We start from the raw sequence: 18,177 nt of genomic DNA, 5'->3' as shown, positions 1-18,177 counted from the left end.
TGGAATCTATCCTTTACTAATGGAGACACATATTGTATTAGATTTGTTTTCATTAAAAAAAATTTTCATTACAAAATGCTGTCTTATATTGAGGCTGTGGTCATCTAAAGCCCACATAAAAATAAACTATTGGGGGCTTCCCTGGTGGCGCAGTGGTTGGGAGTCCGCCTGCCGATGCAGGGGATATGGGTTCGTGCCCCGGTCCGGGAAGATCCCACATGCCGCGGAGCAGCTGGGCCTGCGCGTCCGGAGCCTGTGCTCCGCGGCGGGAGAGGCCACAACAGTGAGAGGCCCGCATAGTGGAAAAAAAAAAATAAAAAAATAAAAAATAAACTATTGGGTTTCCCTGGTGGCGCAGTGGTTGAGAGTCCGCCTGCCGATGCAGGGGACACGGGTTCGTGCCCTGGCCTGGGAAGATCCCACATGCTGCGGAGCGGCTGGGCCCGTGAGCCATGGCCGCTGAGGCTGCGCATCCGGAACCTGTGCTCCGCAACGGGAGAGGCCACAGTGGTGAGAGGCCCGCGTAACTCAAAAAAAACCTTAAAAAAACAAACTATTGATCGGGCTCATGCAGAGTCTGTCATGTTGATAAGTGATAACAGTTCTGGAATGGAGGTCTTTGGATTCCAAATTTTGTGCCCTTATTACATACACTACATAGGCTTTATCTGCCTTTACTGTTATTCTGCTTTGAAAACTCACATACTCACCTTATCAGATATAAAGACCTATCAGAATTAAGACCTACAGTAATTAAGACAATGACAGAAGATCAAGACAAGGATAGAAAACAGACCGTGAAACAGCAAAATAAGTTTCATAGATGGAAACTTGATACTGTCTGACAGAGGCAGCATTACAGATCAGTGGAGAAAGGATGGACTAGTCAATAAATAGTGCTAACTAGACATCTACATATTTTAAAAATGATATTGCCTCCTCACTCCAGATCTGAAAATAAATTCTATAGACTAAAAATCCAAATCTGAGAAGAAGCAAAACTTTAAAACTGTTAAAACAAAGAATTTTTTTTAACAAGGTAAGCTAACCCACCATCTATTTTTTAAAATTTATTTATTTTTATTTATTTATTTGGCTGTATTGGGTCTTCATTGCTGCACGCCGATTTTCTCTAGTTGCAGTAAGCGGGGGCTACTCTTCGTTGCCGTGCGTGGGCTTCTCATTGCGGTGGCTTCTCTTGTTGTGGAGCACGGGCTCTAGGGGTGGGGGCTTCAGTAGCTGCGGTACATGGGCTCAGTAGTTGTGGCGCACAGGCTTAGTTGCTCTGTGGCATGTGGGATCTTCCCAGACCAGGGATCAAACCTGTGTCCCCTGCATTGGCAGGTGGATTCTTAACCACTGTGCCACCAGGGAAGTCCCAAAGGAGAATATCATTTACAACCTTTGGGTAGAGATTTCTTAAATAAGACACAATTTAAAAAAAAAGAAAAAGAATATATATATATTAAAATTTTAAACTTCTGCACATCAAAGGACACCATTAAAACAATGAAAAACCAAAGTTAGATGATATCTGTAATGCAAAAAACTGACTAAGAAATTATAATCCAGAATATATGTGTGTATATACAAGCAATTCACAGAAGAGGAAATCTAAATAGCTAATAAGTTATTTAACTTATTGTAAGTTATATAAGAAAAGAAGTTCAATCTCACTAGTAATCAGGGAAATACAAATTAAAATAGCAAAGAGGACTGCCAATAAGATTGACAAAAATTTAAAAGTCTGACAATTGGTATCAATGTGATGGTGAGGATGTAGAACAATGAGAACTCACTGTACTTTCATATGAGGTTCTAAATTGGGACGACTTTGGAAAACAATTTAGCAACATCTGGTAATGCTGAAGATTCACAAGATCCAACAGTTCCATTATGAGTTATACATTCTAGAGAAACTCACATGGATGTGCAATATTCACAGCAGTATTATTTATAATAGAGTAAAAACAATGTGCAACCTAAATATCCATTAAGAGTAAAATAGATAAACAAATGTGATATATTCATACAACAGAATACTGAACAGCAAAGACAGCAAATCAACACATACTGTACATATTACCATAGATAAATCTCACAAAAAGAATGAATGACAAAAGCAAGCTGCAAAAATACATACAGTTTTGACACTGTAAAGTTTTTAAATACTTCAACTAATATATTGTTTAGGTAAATATATAAATGAGTAAATATATAAGTAAATACACAATAACACCGAATCCTGGATAATGATAGTTTAGAAGGGAGATTCAATCAGGGAGGGGGACCTGGTGTTTTGTTATTGTTTTAGTAAATGAGTGATAAATCTATTGTTCAATGTATTATTCTTTATAATATACATGTATATGACATACAAAAATACATATAATACCTGTATGTCCGAAACAGTTATAATACCTTTTAAAAATAAAGGACAAAAAGGAAGTCAAGGGCTTCCCTGGTGGCGCAGTGGTTGAGAGTCTGCCTGCCGATGCAGGGAACACGGGTTCGTGCCCCAGTCCGGGAAGATTCCACATGCCGCGGAGCGGCTGGGCCCATGAGCCATGGCCGCTGAGCCTGCACGTCCGGAGCCTGTGCTCCGCAACGGGAGAGGCCACAACAGTGAGAGGCCCGCATACCGCCAAAAAACAACAACAACAAAAAAAGGAAGTCAAGGCTCCTATAATTTCAAAATACTTTGTTCCTTTCAGAGAGGCAATAATTTTGAAATTAAATTGGCACTAGGTAGGGTAGAGAACTAATTAGTAATTCACCCCTTTAACTAGATCTTTACCAATCTATCTTCCTTCCTTTTACTTCTAAGTTTATCTTCTGCCATCCTTGGCCCACTGATTTATTTGTAACCCTGTGAAAAATATGTACAGTAAGCTGGTATTTCAATTCCCAAGCTTTCCTTCAATCAATAGAGGAAATGATAAAACAAACTCCACATTTCAAATATTTTGCAAATAATCTCATTTTCTTTTCCAAACACAAAGACTACCTTAAAAGAATGCTTTCTTCTAAATTCAAGAATGGCTAATGGCAATGAGGAAAGGTAAACAATTTAGATCCTAATTAACTTTACCAATGACTGCTGTAAAATTCTGGGTGATGTCAACTTTTAGATAAATAAAAAATAAAATTTAATGATTAAAGAACAAATTTTTATCCCATTATTTAAGGGACACACAACTTTCCAAGTGACAGACTAGTCAGGGAAGATGAGAAAATGGCTTCAGTAAATGGACAGGAAATAAAGGAGAGCGTGTCTGATTAGAAAGGAATTGGTACAGAGCATATATACTCAGAAGAATAACCATAGAATATTAACATCTCAAAGATTTATCATGACATCTGGATATATTGTGTCTATTATTTAATTAACCTCATGGAAAACTCACAAATTAGGTAAGAAAAGGCTTAAAGCCAAAATTCACTCAAGAACTTAAAATGAACACAGAAATCATAGTTGTCTCAATTCTATTCCTATGCTTTGATGACATTATGAAACAGAAAATTCTACTTCTTCAGAAGTTATATTTGATTAAGCAAAGGACAACATCTTGAACTTTCATCCTAATTATACTGAGGGAAAAAATGATCATTACTCTTATGTCACTTTAATCTTAAGAACTAGAAATAGCTAGAAAATGGAACATTATTCTGCACACATACTTTACAATAATGGATGCAATAACTGGGAAACAAATAATTTAAAACTCTGTAGAATTTATGCTTAATCTTGATGCACACAGAAAACTCTTAATCAGAATTCAAAGGATAATGATGCTCATTCATCTGTGAAAAGCATAACCTTTTTTTTTGGATTAAAGTAATAAACTATTGTTTTTCCTCAAACCAAATCAAATTAAAGGTAAATCATATTGAAAAGTTCCATTCTCTCTTCTATATATGACTGAAGAGTAACAAGTAAAAATTTTAAAAATTAGTTTGTTATTAAGTATAGAATAATGAAACAGAAAACATGGCTTAGACTTTCCTAACCATTACAACAAAAGATCAACTTCCGGGCTTCCCTGGTGGCGCAGTGGTTGAGAGTCCGCCTGCTGATGCAGGGGACACGGGTTCGTGCCCCAGTCTGGGAAGATCCCACGTGCCGCGGAGCGGCTGGGCCCGTGAGCCATGGCCACTGAGCCTGCGCGTCCCGAGCCTGTGCTCCGTACCGGGAGAGGCCACAACAGTGAGAGGCCCGCGTACCGCAAAAAAAAAAAAAAAGATCAACTTCCTCAGCCTGGAAAATTTAGGGGACAGACCATGTTCAGAAATGAGTTCTTTGAAACTCCACAAAATTGTCCTGTAATCTCATGATTTACAACAAGAAAATAAGATATTAAAGAAAAAAATTTGAAGACAAATAAATGGAAAGATATTCCATTCTTATAGATTGGAAAAATTAATATTGTTAAAATATCCATATTGCCCAAAGCAATCTACAGATTCAGAGCAATCCTACCAAAATTCCAATGGCATTTTTCACAGAAATATAACAAATCCTAAAATGTGTATGGGACCACGAAAGACCCAAACAGCCAAAGCAATCCTGAGAAAGAAGAACAAAGCTGGAGGCATCATTCATGCTGTCTGATTTCAAACTGTATTACAAGCTACACTAATCAAACAATATGGTACTGGCACAAAAACAGACACATAGATCAATTGAACAGAATAGACTCCAAAAATAAACCAGTGCATATATGGTCAATTAATTTCTGATAAAGGAGCCAAGAATACACAATGGGGAAAGAACAGTCTCTTTAATAAATGGTGTTGGGAAAACTGGACAACCACATGCAAAAGAATGAAACTGGACCACTATCTTACACCATACACAAAAATAAACTCAAAATGGATTAAAGACTTGAACATAAGAGGTGAAACCATAAAACTCCAAGAAGAAAACATAGGTGGCAAGCTCCTTGACATCAGTCTCAGTAATGATTTTTTGGATCTGACACGAAAAGCAAAGGTAACAAAAGCAAAAATAAACAAGTGGGATTACATCAGACTAAAAAGCTTCTGCACAGCAAAGGAAACTACCAACAAAATGAAAAGGCAACCTCCTGAATGGGAGAAAATATTTGCAAATCTTACATCTGTTAAGTACAAATATTGAATCATTACGTTGTATACCTGTAACTAATATGTTATATGTCAATTATACCTGAATCAAAAAAAAAGAAAAAACTAATCTCACATTCAACAATACTTGAAATAATAAAACAATTTGCATCTTAGGAAATACAGGCACAACCAAACTTTCTAATTTTTTTTTTTTTTGCGGTACGCGGGCCTCTCACTGCTGTGGCCTCTCCCGTTGCGGAGCACAGGCTCTGGACGCGCAGGCTCAGTGGCCATGGCTCACGGGCCCAGTTGCTCCGCGGCATGTGGGATCTTCCGGGACTGGGGCACGAACCCGTGTCCCCTGCATCAGCAGGCGGACTCTCAACCACTGCGCCACCAGGGAAGCCCTGGGCTCTTTTAAGTATACTGTGACTGACTTCTCAAAACCACCTTATGGAAAAACAAACTCTGGAAATACATACAAGAAACCATATATGGTGGTTACTGGTAGAGATGGAGAGGGGGCAAAAATTGAGAATATGAGGAAAAAGAGTAGGAATAATGCTTCACAATATATATTTTTAACATTATAAACATTACAAGTCACCTATTCAAAAAATTAAATTAAAAAACAGAATTTTAAAAAACCATAAAGAACAAGAGGCCTATGAGAAGAGTAATAAAAGGGGGGTGGGGAGGGCATCTGTCAGTTGTTCTAGATCATCAATTGATATCTGATGCAGCTGATTATAGCATTAACCCATTTTGGTCTATATATACATTTTGCTGTATTTTTTTTTCTACAGGATTTTAGATGTATTTCCAAATTACACATTGTTACTGGTATTTTATAGAAACAATATTTGTTTAGCTGTATATATATGTTCACAACTTTATTTCCTCATCATTCCTTCTTGCATCTCGTACTATCTATGAGATCATTTTCATTCTTCTTGAAATATAACCTTTAGAAGTTCTTTTAGTACAAGTCTTTTGGTGGTAAACTCATTTTGTTTATATGTAAATGGCTTTATTACATCTTTGTTTTTGAGAACAAATTTGAGTTTTCCAGAACATGCAAAGATGAAGTTTGCAGTGCAAGATCTTTATTAGGGAACAGTATCTGTGAAGGAAAGAGTGGAAGCAGGATTGGGCAGAAGAAAATGACCTGCTGTGCATTCTCAGAAAAGCCTTTTGCCAAACTGGTAAGGAGTTGTGGAGTGAATAAGGACCTTCAGAGGGTCCCATGCTGGGCCAATGGCCAGGCCTTCTTAGCCCACCTAACAATCGCTGGTTGCAGGCCACCCCAGATATGGCCTGACCTCAGATAAAGCAGCTCTCTGCACCTGAAGGGTGTCTGCTGACCCCACTCCCTGCAGCTGAGCAGCATGCCTTTCTTTAAAGGGCATCTGGCAATGCATCCCCAGGTCTACCACAACAGTTTTACAAGGTACAAAATTCTGGTTGAAAAGTTTGTTTTTGTTTAAATATTTATTTATTTGGTTGCACCAGGTCTTAGTTGCAGCAGGCAGGTTCCTTAGTTGCGGCATGCATGTGGGATCTAGTCCCCTGACCAGGGATCGAACCCAGGCCCCCTGCATTGGGAGCGTGGGGTCTTATCCACTAAGCCACCAGGGAAGTCCCTGAAAAGTTTTTTTATCTCAACATTTAAAAGATAACATATCGTCTTCTGGCTTTCACTGTTATTGTTAAGGACTCTGTTGTCATTCTACCTGTTGGTCTTTTTTAGATGATCTGTCCTTTTTTGAGACTGTTTTCAAGATTCCTATCTTTGGCATTCTACAGTTTCACTGAAGTGTGGATTTCTTTTTATTTATCCTGCTAGTGGTATATAGAACCTCCCTGGTCTGTGAATGCACAGGTTTAGCAGTTGTGGAATATTTGCAGCCATTATCTCTTGAAATATTGTCTCTCCTACATTTTCTCAATTCCCTCCTCCTGGAACTCCCTCCTGGGACTCTAATTATATTCCTATTAGGCCTTCTCATTCTGTCCTCCATTTCTCTTAACATCACTTTCATATTTTCCTTGTCTCTCTTACTGCATTCTGGATACCTTTATTTTCACCTACTACTAGTTCATTAAATTTCTCTTCAAACAGCAGTCTAAACTGCTGTTTTATATTTCAGAAATTCATCAATTGAGTATATTTCAAAAATTATCTTTCTAGATGCTTAAGTTTTTAAAAGTCTTCTATTCCAAGTAGTTTCTTGTAGATCTGTAATCTTTGTGACTGTATCTGTTATTTCCATAAATGTTACACACTTATCTATTACTCAGTTTTGACAATTTCAGTATCTACAGTTCTAAGTTTGATGTTGCTATATCCAATGACTCTCAGTCATAGTGGCTTGTTTTCTCATGTGTTTGGTGTCTTTATTTTGTGAGCTATTTGGTTAATCAGTCAGTGGGAATCCTGGAGAAAGAATTTGTTCCAGCTGATTGCCAGTAGGTACAACTAACCTGCAAAGACTTCAGCCTATGGCTCTGATGATTTAGGCTAGCAAGGGAGTTCTGGCTCCCTTTCTCAACTTCCCAGCTGGCCCAAGTCTCAACTTCCGCCACCGTTAGCAAACACACTTCAGTTACCTTTCCCGTCTCATCCACCTAATTGACTCTGTTTGACGAGCCCTAGCTCCTTATTGTGCTGGTTCCAATTCATAATAATTTTTGAACTGGAGGACTCTTTGGAGATCTTCCCAAAGAGTATGTAAGACCTGTGATGCCTCAAAGAGTGTGTTCTTTCCAGATTTTACTGGTTCAGACTTTAATTGTTGATGCTCCTATTCAGACTTATTGTCAGAAGTCATATTGTCTGAAGAAACCTGAGTGTATTTTATTATTTTCTTAATGTTCTACTTTAAGACAAACTTCTTAGCTCTTTCTTCAGCGAACTTACAATATTAATGAACTCAATGACCTTAACACAGCTTAAAAAGTCACTGACAGAATGTTTGTGATTCAGTAGAGGAAATAAAATGGAAGATTTCACATTTGACATGATCAGGTAGGTGGTTAGTAGTCTCTGGAATCAGAAATACAATTCACACCCCAGCTCTAGCACTTACTGTAAGAATTTGGATAGGTTGGGGCTTCCCTGGTGGTGCAGCGGTTAAGAATCCGCCTGCCAATGCAGGGGACACGGGTTCGAGCCCTGGTCCGGGAAGATCCCACATGCCACGGAGCAGCTAAGCCCATGGGCCACAACTACTGAGCCTGCGTACCACAACTACTGAAGCCCACACGCCTAGAGCCCATGCTCTACAACAAGAGAAGCCACCACAATGAGAAGCCCGCACACCGCAACAAAGAGTAGCCCCCACTCGCTGCAACTAGAGAAAGCCTGCACGCAGCAACGAAGACCCAACACAGCCAAAAAAAAAAAAAACAAAACGAATCTGGATAGGTTGTATATAATTATGAGACTCAGTTCCTCATTTATAAAACTGAATACAATCTAACTTAGTGCGCTACTGTTAGGATTAAAGGAAATAATGTGTATAAATTTGCTAAGTACAGGACCTGATACATAGAACATAATAACTAGAAGCTTCTCGGATTATTGCTTCTATTTTACTATTCCCATAAACTACTCAAATTATTTCTTTAAACTGGTGTGGTGATGACTTCAAAGACAACTGTAAATAAGATTTATTGGCATGTCTTTATTATAGTGATGTACTAGAATTTATTTTATTATCATGATATAATACCAGATTTTATTGAATATTTTTAATACCATTATGTGATACAGTAAAATGATGATCCTCAAAACTCAGTAACGAGAATGAAACAGTGACAATTTCCATGGGACAGAAAAGTGCCAGAGGTTATGAAAGAATTCTCAAAGGTGATAGAGAACCACTGTTATGAAGGAATTCTCAAAGGTGATAGAGAATAATGCTTGCTGTAGTTCACGGGTTGGCAAACTACAACCTACAAACCAAATTTGCCCCAATTACATTACTGTAAACAAAGCTTTATTGGAATACTTCCATTTGTTTACATATTGCCTATGGCTGCTTGTGCATTACACCAGCAGAGCTGAGTAGTTCCGACAAAAACCACACGGCTGGCAAAGCCTAAAATATTTACTATATGACCTTACAGAGGAAGTCTGCTGTGCCCTGCTGTACACTGTGGCAAGTACACTGAATTTTTTTCTAAACATGTGTAAACCATTTTATACCAGATATATCTGCAGTTAAGACTTAAATTGAACTCATGGCTTAGGCTATTTATTCTGTTTAGCAGACGCCAAGATAATAGCAACTTGTATGTTTTAAAATATTAATATTTGGGCTTCCCTGGTGGCGCAGTGGTTGAGAGTCCACCTGCCAATTCAGGGGATGCGGGTTCGTGCCCCGGTCCAGGAAGATCCCACATGCCGTGGAGCGGCTGGGCCCGTGAGCCATGGCCGCTGAGCCTGTGCTGTGCAATGGGAGAGGCCACAACAGTGAGAGGCCTGTGTACCGCAAAAAAAAAAAAAAAAAAAAAATTATCCCAAAGTGCCATTTGACAGCATTTTACAACCTGTACATAATAGTATGAATAGTTTTTTAAATAAATTTCGTTAATATTCTATATTTCTAAAATATATTATTTTAAAATATTTTCCTACAAGAGACTTAGAATATTTTTTCAGGAATTCTCACTCTTTCCCTCTATTACAGACACTAAAAAATTTTGAGGAAAAATTAATTTGGTGCTAGGAAGTCACAGGCAGGATATTTACCACTTTAAAGATTAGTAGCATAAAAAAAGATTAGTAGTATGTACTATGTATTTTATACAGAATTATTTGTTGTCAGTAATGTTGGAACTGCAAAACACACCCATTTCCTTATTGTCCTTTCATAAACAATGCTGATTCCTTTTGGAATTGTCTGGAAAAGGGAAACACTCTTATCAGAAAATGAAGCTAAAATTGTTAAGTTAGATTTGATGTTATTCTGCTATTTTTGTACGTTTCTGAATCAAGATTAGATAAACAACAGATGGGTTGCCTTGTGTGGCTGAAAGAATACAAATAATGTTTTTTTGTTTGTTTTCTACACAAATAATGTTTTTTTAATTCTACAAATGGCTCTAATGTGAATTTGACAGTCTTAGCTAGGCTGCTTCTATTATGCTAACACATTTATTTATATTTTGAAACACAGGTTCTAGTATCAAAATTCCTTGAGATATACAGCATTGGATAAGATGGATGAAAAGAGATGGAAAAAAAATGAAGGGGCACTTTAGGAAAGGAAACATGTTTTTTTGAAAATCAATGTTTAAAAAAAAAATGATGATTCTAGTACAGAGTTTAAGAACAATCCTTTTTTAAACCTCAGGAATTATGTACTTGTAACAACAGAATACTGAAATTTTTCTTTGTGCAAGGCTCTCTAGTAGGAGGTTTAAGTTTATTTTCTCATTTAATCTTCTCTGCCACCCATGAGGTAGATATTACTATATTTAACATATTATTTCCTACATTTTACACGAGGAAACTGAGGCTCAGAGTGTTAGAGACAGGACTTCAAAGCTCATGTTTTTAACCAGTATTTTACATGTGAATGGTTTTCCAGAAATATCAACAAACTTTGAAACTTGTAAACTCTTTCATAAAATGCTTTGAGCCTCTTAGAAGCCCCTGAATAAATAAAGGGAATTACTTTTAAAGAAAAAAGAGAAAAAGAACGCTAAGTACCTGGAAAATTATTAATGTGTTATTTAAATAATACATAAAAATAAATAAATACATAAATAAATGATTAACATATAAAATGAAACACAGTCTAGGAATAAACGTTACTGATTTTAAACTGTGAAATATACATTATTCTGAAAACTCAAGCTATATTTCACAATTAATTCTTGATATAAGCATTAAATATTACTGTCTTAAGTTTCATTTAATATGCACTTTTTAAATAGACTGTTCTTGAAAAAACAGTTGGTATAAAGTATTTTAAAATCCAAACAGCAAATTTCTGTTTTCAGCAAGGACACTCATTTTAAATATTTTAAAATACTTTACACAAGCCCATTTTTCTTCAAATTATGGACTTAAATACATGCAATTTACATTAAACCCAATTGGTATTTTGAAACAATGTGATCAACTACCTCACAAGCTGATTTTTCAAATGTTTTAAAGCTTCAGTACTATAAGAAATGACTATAAAGCAACCTCACTGATTTTCAAGTGAATATATATTCAAATATTACGTTCTCTAAGTCACCCGAGGAGGCTACCTCAAGTATAACATCATTGCTTAACACATTTTAAAAACTTCTCATTAGGAATTATCATCAGAACCTGCTAAGCATTCTTTTAGGTATGCTCAGTAATAGCAAATCTTGTTCAATTATGTATGGATATTACTTCAAATAGAAATTTAACATCTCTAATGCTCAATTCAAAAGTCTATATAAGATTCCCCTAAAGTAAAATTCTGAATGAAAGTCAGTACTAAAATTCTAGTATTTGAAGGCTTCCCTGGTGGCACAGTGGTTAAGAATCCGCCTGCCAATGCAGGAGACACGGGTTCAACCCCTGGCCCAGGAAGATTCCACATGCCGCGGACCAACTAAGCCCATGCGCCACAACTACTGAGCTTGCACTCTACAGCCTGTGAGACACAACTACTGAGCCCACGTGCCACAACTACGGAAGCCCACGCTCCTAGAGCCCGTGCTCTACAACAAGAGAAGCCATGACAATGAGAAGCCTGTGCACCTCAACGAAGAGTAGATGCCGCTCGCCACAACTAGAGAAAGCCCGCGCATAGCACCGAAGACCCAATACAGCCAAAATAAAAACAAATAAATAAATAAATTTATTAAAAAAAAAAATTCTAGTATTTGAGTTCCACTTATATGAGGTACCCAGAGTAGTCAAATTCATAGAGACATAAAGTAGAAAAATGGTTGCCAAAGGCTCGGAGGCAGGGAGGAATGGGGAGTTACTGATTAATGGGTGCAGAATTTCAGTTGAGAAAGATGAAACTTCTCTCTTCTTACTTCAAAGATACCATGACAGAGGTTTTTTGTTTTTGTGTGGTACGCGGGCCTCTCACTGCAGTGGCCTTTCCCGTTGCGGAGCACAGGCTCCGGACGCGCAGGCTCAGCGGCCCTGGCTCACGGGCCTAGCCGCTCCGCGGCATGTGGGATCTTCCCGGACTGGGGCACGAACCCATGTCCCCTGCATCGGCAGGCGGACTCTCAACCACTGCGCCACCAGGGAAGCCCAACAGAGGGTTTTTAAGGAGGATATACCAGCCCTTTCAAAGAACAGACAGACCCTATTTATTGTAAAAACTGTTTCAATGAATAGAAGAAAAAAACCTCATTTTATGAAGCTATTATAACCTTGACACCAAAAAGGAAAAGGACAGGGCAAGAAAAGCAAAATGACCACAATCTATATCACTCATGAGTATAGATGGAAAAATCTTAAATAAAACATAAGAATTGGAAAGCAAACAAGATATGAATTTGTCCTTATTTGCAGACAAGAGGATTTCTACAAAGAATATCTAAGAGAACCGATATGCAGTTAGAACTAACGGAAGAGTGTAGCAGGGACGCTCAATATAAGGTCAATATGCAAAAATCAGTGGCATTCTTGTACACCAGCAATAACCAAATGAGAAGTGTAATACAGAAAAGACCTCATTCACAACTGCAACAAAAACTGTATGGTACCTATGAACAAATGAATGAATACATACATAAAGAAAGAAACTAAAAGATACTAAAACTCAGTATTACAAAGATAGCAATTTCTCCCAGATTCATTTAAAACCTAAAACAATTTCAATAAAAATCCAAAGTGTTTTTCATGGATAAATTATTCTAAAATTCATATAGAAAAGTGCCAAGATGGTTAAAATAATTTTGAAGAAGAATAAGGTAGAGGAAATGTGGAATTGTTACAAGGTTATACAAACAGACCAGTGCACAAAAGAGAGAGCCTAAAAATGGAACTTGTATACTATAGCCGTTGCATTACAGTTCAGATGGGCTATTTGATAAATGGTGCAAAAAGCATACTGCTTATTCATATGAAAAAATAAAATTATGTTACTCATAACATACATAAAAATAAATTTCAAGGGATTAGAGCTATGAATCAAAACATCAAATTTTAAAAACTGCTAGAAAAAATATGGCAGACCATTTTTATGACTTTGAGAGGCAGGGAAGGATTTCTTAAAACACAAAAGGCAGAGAAAACACAAAGTGAAAAGACAAGGTACAGAGCAGAATAAGATACCTGCAATGCAAACAACTGACAAAGAATTAAAACAACAATAACAACAAAAGGCAAATAACCTAACAGAGCAATGGACAACAGTAACAAACAGGCAAATCACAGAAGAGAAACCCCAAATAGCCAATAAAAATATGAAAACATACTGAACCTTATGAGGAATAAGGGAAATAAAAATCATGATAGACTTGAGACATTGTTTCAAAGGTTGGCAAAAAGCTAAAAGCCTGAGAACACCAAGATGGGGAGAAATGGGGAATTCATACTCTATACTGGGAGTGTAAATTAAAATAACCACTTGAGTTGAAGATGCATATATGTTACAATTCCACAATTACACTTTTGGGTATACAGCCCATGGAAATTCTTGGTCATGTACAAGGAAGACAGGTATTACAATAGCAAAAAAACTTGAAAACTATATGTCTGTCCATCAACAAAATAATGAGTGAACAAACAGCAGTATATTTATACATTAGATTACTGCAGTTAAAATGGACAAGTTAGTGGTACACATATCGGCATGCATATTCTCAAAAACTTAAAACAAATATAGCATTTCCTAAAGTTTGGTATTGGATGGTTTAAAAAAACATTTATATATGTATGTATGTGTGTGTGTATACATATCAATAACAGTAGCAACAATAAATTAAAAAAATGAACAATAGAGCTAACATTTGAGCACTCATTATGTAGAAGGCACTCTTCTTCTAAGTGTTTGCATGTAGACTCCTAAATACAACCCTAGTAGACAGATTCTACTACTATTTGTATCTAATATGATTACTCTTTCATTACTATTAGATTCTATTACTCATTTTACAGATGAGGAACTGAAGTAGAGAGAGATGAAGCTGATCTAAGGTTATAAAACTAGTAAATAATGAGAGTTAGATATGAAGCCAGTATTCCTAACCCAGACTTTACAGCTTAATAACTATGCTACTGTTATTATACCATTCTCTATTCTTTTTAGGATGTTGGAAATCCAACATTATTTCTGTAAGTTGGAAATAAAAAATCACTTTTAACCTATGACTATAAAGAGATGCATACACACACATTTTTGTGCAACTCAAACTGGTTCTAAAGATGCTAAAAGAATTCTAGGAATGTCTTGAAAATAGCAGCAGCCCAACTATTCTAATTTACTAATTTACATGTTTGAGGTTTGGTATGTTTCAGATCATTATTTCAGAGCGAGACATTATTTGCTCAATAGCCCTAAGACAATATATATTTGGAATCCTAGAAACCTTATATTGAGAAGCGCACAATGTAATTCAACCATCTCTTTCACTCTCGTTAGGGGCAAAATTTGATTACTTAGCTTCAGGTCTGAAACCTCACATTAAGAGTTTTAATAAGTAATTCTGTCAAGAAGTGTAATACAATTTCAATTATTCATTTTTTCTGGTCTTTCAATTATGAGTTGTTTTTTTAAAAGCCAGTAGCTAATATTTATACAATAAAATTTATTTTGTATTGGACTATTTATACCACAAAATAAAAAAGGGGGAATTGGCATTCTCAGTCATCAAATATTTATGAGCATTGACTATGTGCTAATCACACACTCCTTGTCTGCAGTACCACTGTTACCATTTCTTAAAATATGTCTTTTCGGGGCCTCCCCGGTGGCGCAGTGGTTAAGAATCTGCCTGCCAATGCAGGGGACACAGGTTCGATCCCTGGTCCGGGAAGATCCCACATGCCACAGAGCAACTAAGCCCACGCACCACAACTACTGAGCTTGTGCTGTAGAGCCTACGAGCCACAACTACTGAGCCCACATGCCACAACTACTGAAGCCCGTGTGTCTAGAGCCCGTGCTCTCCGTGACAGGAGAAGCCATGACAATGAGAAGCCCACGCACCACAATGAAGAGTGGCCCCCGCTCGCCACAACTAGAGAAAGCCCACGCACAGCAAAGAAGACCCAACACAGCCAAAAATGAAAACAAATAAATTTATAAAAATAATATATGTATTTAAAAAAAAAAGTCTTTTCGAACTTCCCTGGTGGTGCAGTGGTTAAGAATCTGCCCACCAACGCAGGGGACACGGGTTTGAACCCTGGTCCAGGGAGATCCCACATGCCATGAAGCAACTAAGCCCGTGCGCCACAACTACTGAGCCTGCGGGTCTAGAGCCTGCAAGCCACAAGTACTGAGCCCACGAGCCTAGAGCCCGTGCTCCGCAACAAAAGAAGCCACCGCAATGAGAAGCCTGTGCACCGCAACGAAGAGTAGCCCCTGCTTGTCACAACAGAAGGCGCGCGTGCAGCAACAAAGACCCAACACAGCCAAAAATAAATAAATGAAATAAATAAATTTATTTTTAAAAAGTCTTTGCTTCTCAATCTACACATTCACATTCTCAATGCCATCATCTACTAACCTACAGAACGTGCTTTCAAAAAATATGAAAAAGAAGTTCTTGCTTTCAAAGAGTTCACTGTCTAGTAGGGAAAAGAGACAAGTAAACGTAAGTTATCTATAATGCATAAGTACTTTAATAAAGGTATTTAAAAGGTATTAGAGAAACGTAAGGGTTGGGGGAGATGAAAGGGTGGCTGGTGCACTTTGAGAACAGGGAAGCTGGAGCATAATGAACATGAGACACCAAGTGGAGGCAATTCTTTCAAGAAAACTTGTCTTAAAAGAAAGAAGAGAGGGTAATAGCTAGGAGCATAGGTTCTAGAGAGGTTTTAAGATGAGAGAGATAAATACTTAGCATCAATCCCTCTAAACTGCTTTCCTTGTTCCACTCCTCTCCTAGAACTAAATCCAAGCGGAGTGTGAACAAGTCACTTAGTAATTCTAAGCCTCAAATGAGACAGATGTTTAAGAACTCTAAATTATAGAGGGAACCTGAATAAATGATCTCTAAAGTCCTCTCTAGATCTAAAATTCTATGATTCTATGATTATTTGATCTCTTTAAACTCAAAGGTAAAACACTTCAGTATGCCAAAAAGAAAAACCAAGACTATTTAAGAGATGAATTTGTTTGTACAACTGTGTCCTATTTTTTTTTTTTTTTTGCAAAACTGTTAAAACAATCCTTATTCTGAATATCAGTAAAATTTCCACAGAAAGACACTGCCTTTTAATCAACAACTTCCCCTCAAACCTGCAGACTTCTAAATAATCAACAAGCAACTATTTTGGGATAACAGAAGTAAAGTGCTTAAAAGCCCACAGCTTGGACTTGTAAAAGTCATCTTTTAAAAGGAAAATGTTTATAGAAACATGTGTATGACATTCTTACTACAGTAAATTTGTTCATTATCTTCACTTTAAAATTTTAATGTACAGGTCGTTCATGAAGAGTTAAAAAAAGACAAAATAACAACAACAAAAAAACAATTAGCTAAGATTAGCTCTTTTCACTGTCACATATTCTGAAATTTAGAACAAGGTTTCCCTTACCTGATATGGACATGGAATGTGATATTCTCTGCAGCGTTCTTGTATCCATGTTGTTTCCCAGATGCCACGGTAAGCTTGCTCATAAAAGTAGCATCCAATTACAACCAAGAGTGGTACAAGATAAAGAATGCTGAAAACACCAATCCGGATCATAAACTTCACCAGTTTATCTTGGTTCTCCTTTTCTAATGGAATCTCAATTCGAACTCTGTTTAGGGATATGATGCCGGCTAAGAGAAGTGAAACCCCAACTACCACATACAGGCAGAGGGGTGCAAGAACAAAATACCTCAATGAATCAACATCGTAGAGGCCAACAAAACACACGCCACTGATATTGTCACCTTCAATTTTATTCATCGCTAAAAGGATGATAGTTAGAGTTCCAGGGATGCCCCACGCGCTGGCGTGAAATAGCAATGCCTTCTTCTCAATAGCTTCACTACCCCACTTTGGCACAGCTGCCAAGAACCACGTGATGGTAAGAATTACCCACCAAACGCTGCCAGCCATAGTAAAAAAATAGAGTACCATAAAAAGCATGGTACAGGCTTTATTATGAGATCCTTGTGTCACTGTGGAAGCCTTATATTGTGCAGGGCTAGATGCATTGCAGGCTACTCGGTCCTCAAGCAAAAACCCAATAAAGAAAATTAACGATACCATCATGTAGCAGACTGCATAAAATATAATAGGTCTTTCAGGATAACGGAATCTTGTGACATCAATCAAAAAAGTTAAAAAAGTAAATAATGTGGCAGAGAGGCAAATGATTGAAATCAATCCTATGAAATATCGAGCAAATGAAAGTTCTTCTCTCCTAAAGTACATATTTGGACAAGGAGGTGAACAATCACGCACGTGCAAAAAAGAATAGCCAAGATCAGGATCAATTTTCAACTCTCGGGGACACCAAAAACCATAGTCCCTCTGCACTGCCACTGGGGCTCCTTCAGTAGGATCTCCAGCTAAATTCAGATCCACAAGTCGAGGATACGGCTCATCACAATCTGGGAACCTAAAAATACAAGACGAGAACCATTTTTACTTATTGGGAACCTAATGATCTGGATTTCCAAATTTAGCACCTGTGGTGTATTCTTATGTCCTTGGAGCACATTACAATTAAGTGGAAGAAATAATGCAAATGGTCATATTTTGTTTGTGGGTCATAAAACTAGATTTTACACTGACAAAAAAAAATGAAAAATTTATACTTAATTTTGTTTTGGCTTCAAAAAGATTACTCTTTATTAAAGTAGTCAGGCATAGCCATCAATAAATAGTGTATTTACATACTATTTATTTAGGACACACAGTTTAGAGTAAGATTTCAAAATATAAATTAAAAAAATATATATATAATA

General features: G+C 37.1%; 1 protein-coding gene across 2 annotated transcripts in view; it reads right to left on the bottom strand.

Annotated features, from left to right (window-relative positions):
- The window catches only part of FZD3 (frizzled class receptor 3), a 93,626-nt gene that overhangs the window by 38,889 nt on the left and 36,560 nt on the right, over positions 1-18,177 (bottom strand). For both annotated transcript variants that reach the window (XM_027087886.1, XM_027087885.1), the window contains exon 4: positions 16,811-17,828. In XM_027087886.1, the coding sequence (XP_026943687.1) occupies positions 16,811-17,828 (1,018 nt within the window). The remainder of the gene's footprint in view (positions 1-16,810; positions 17,829-18,177) is intronic.

Source organism: Aethalodelphis obliquidens, unplaced genomic scaffold (genome assembly GCF_003676395.1).
Source record: "Aethalodelphis obliquidens isolate GAN/ISIS:26980383/991018 unplaced genomic scaffold, ASM367639v1 scaffold61, whole genome shotgun sequence".
NCBI classification, from domain to species: Eukaryota; Metazoa; Chordata; class Mammalia; order Artiodactyla; family Delphinidae; genus Aethalodelphis; species Aethalodelphis obliquidens.
This window is presented reverse-complemented; position numbering and strand designations above follow the sequence as displayed.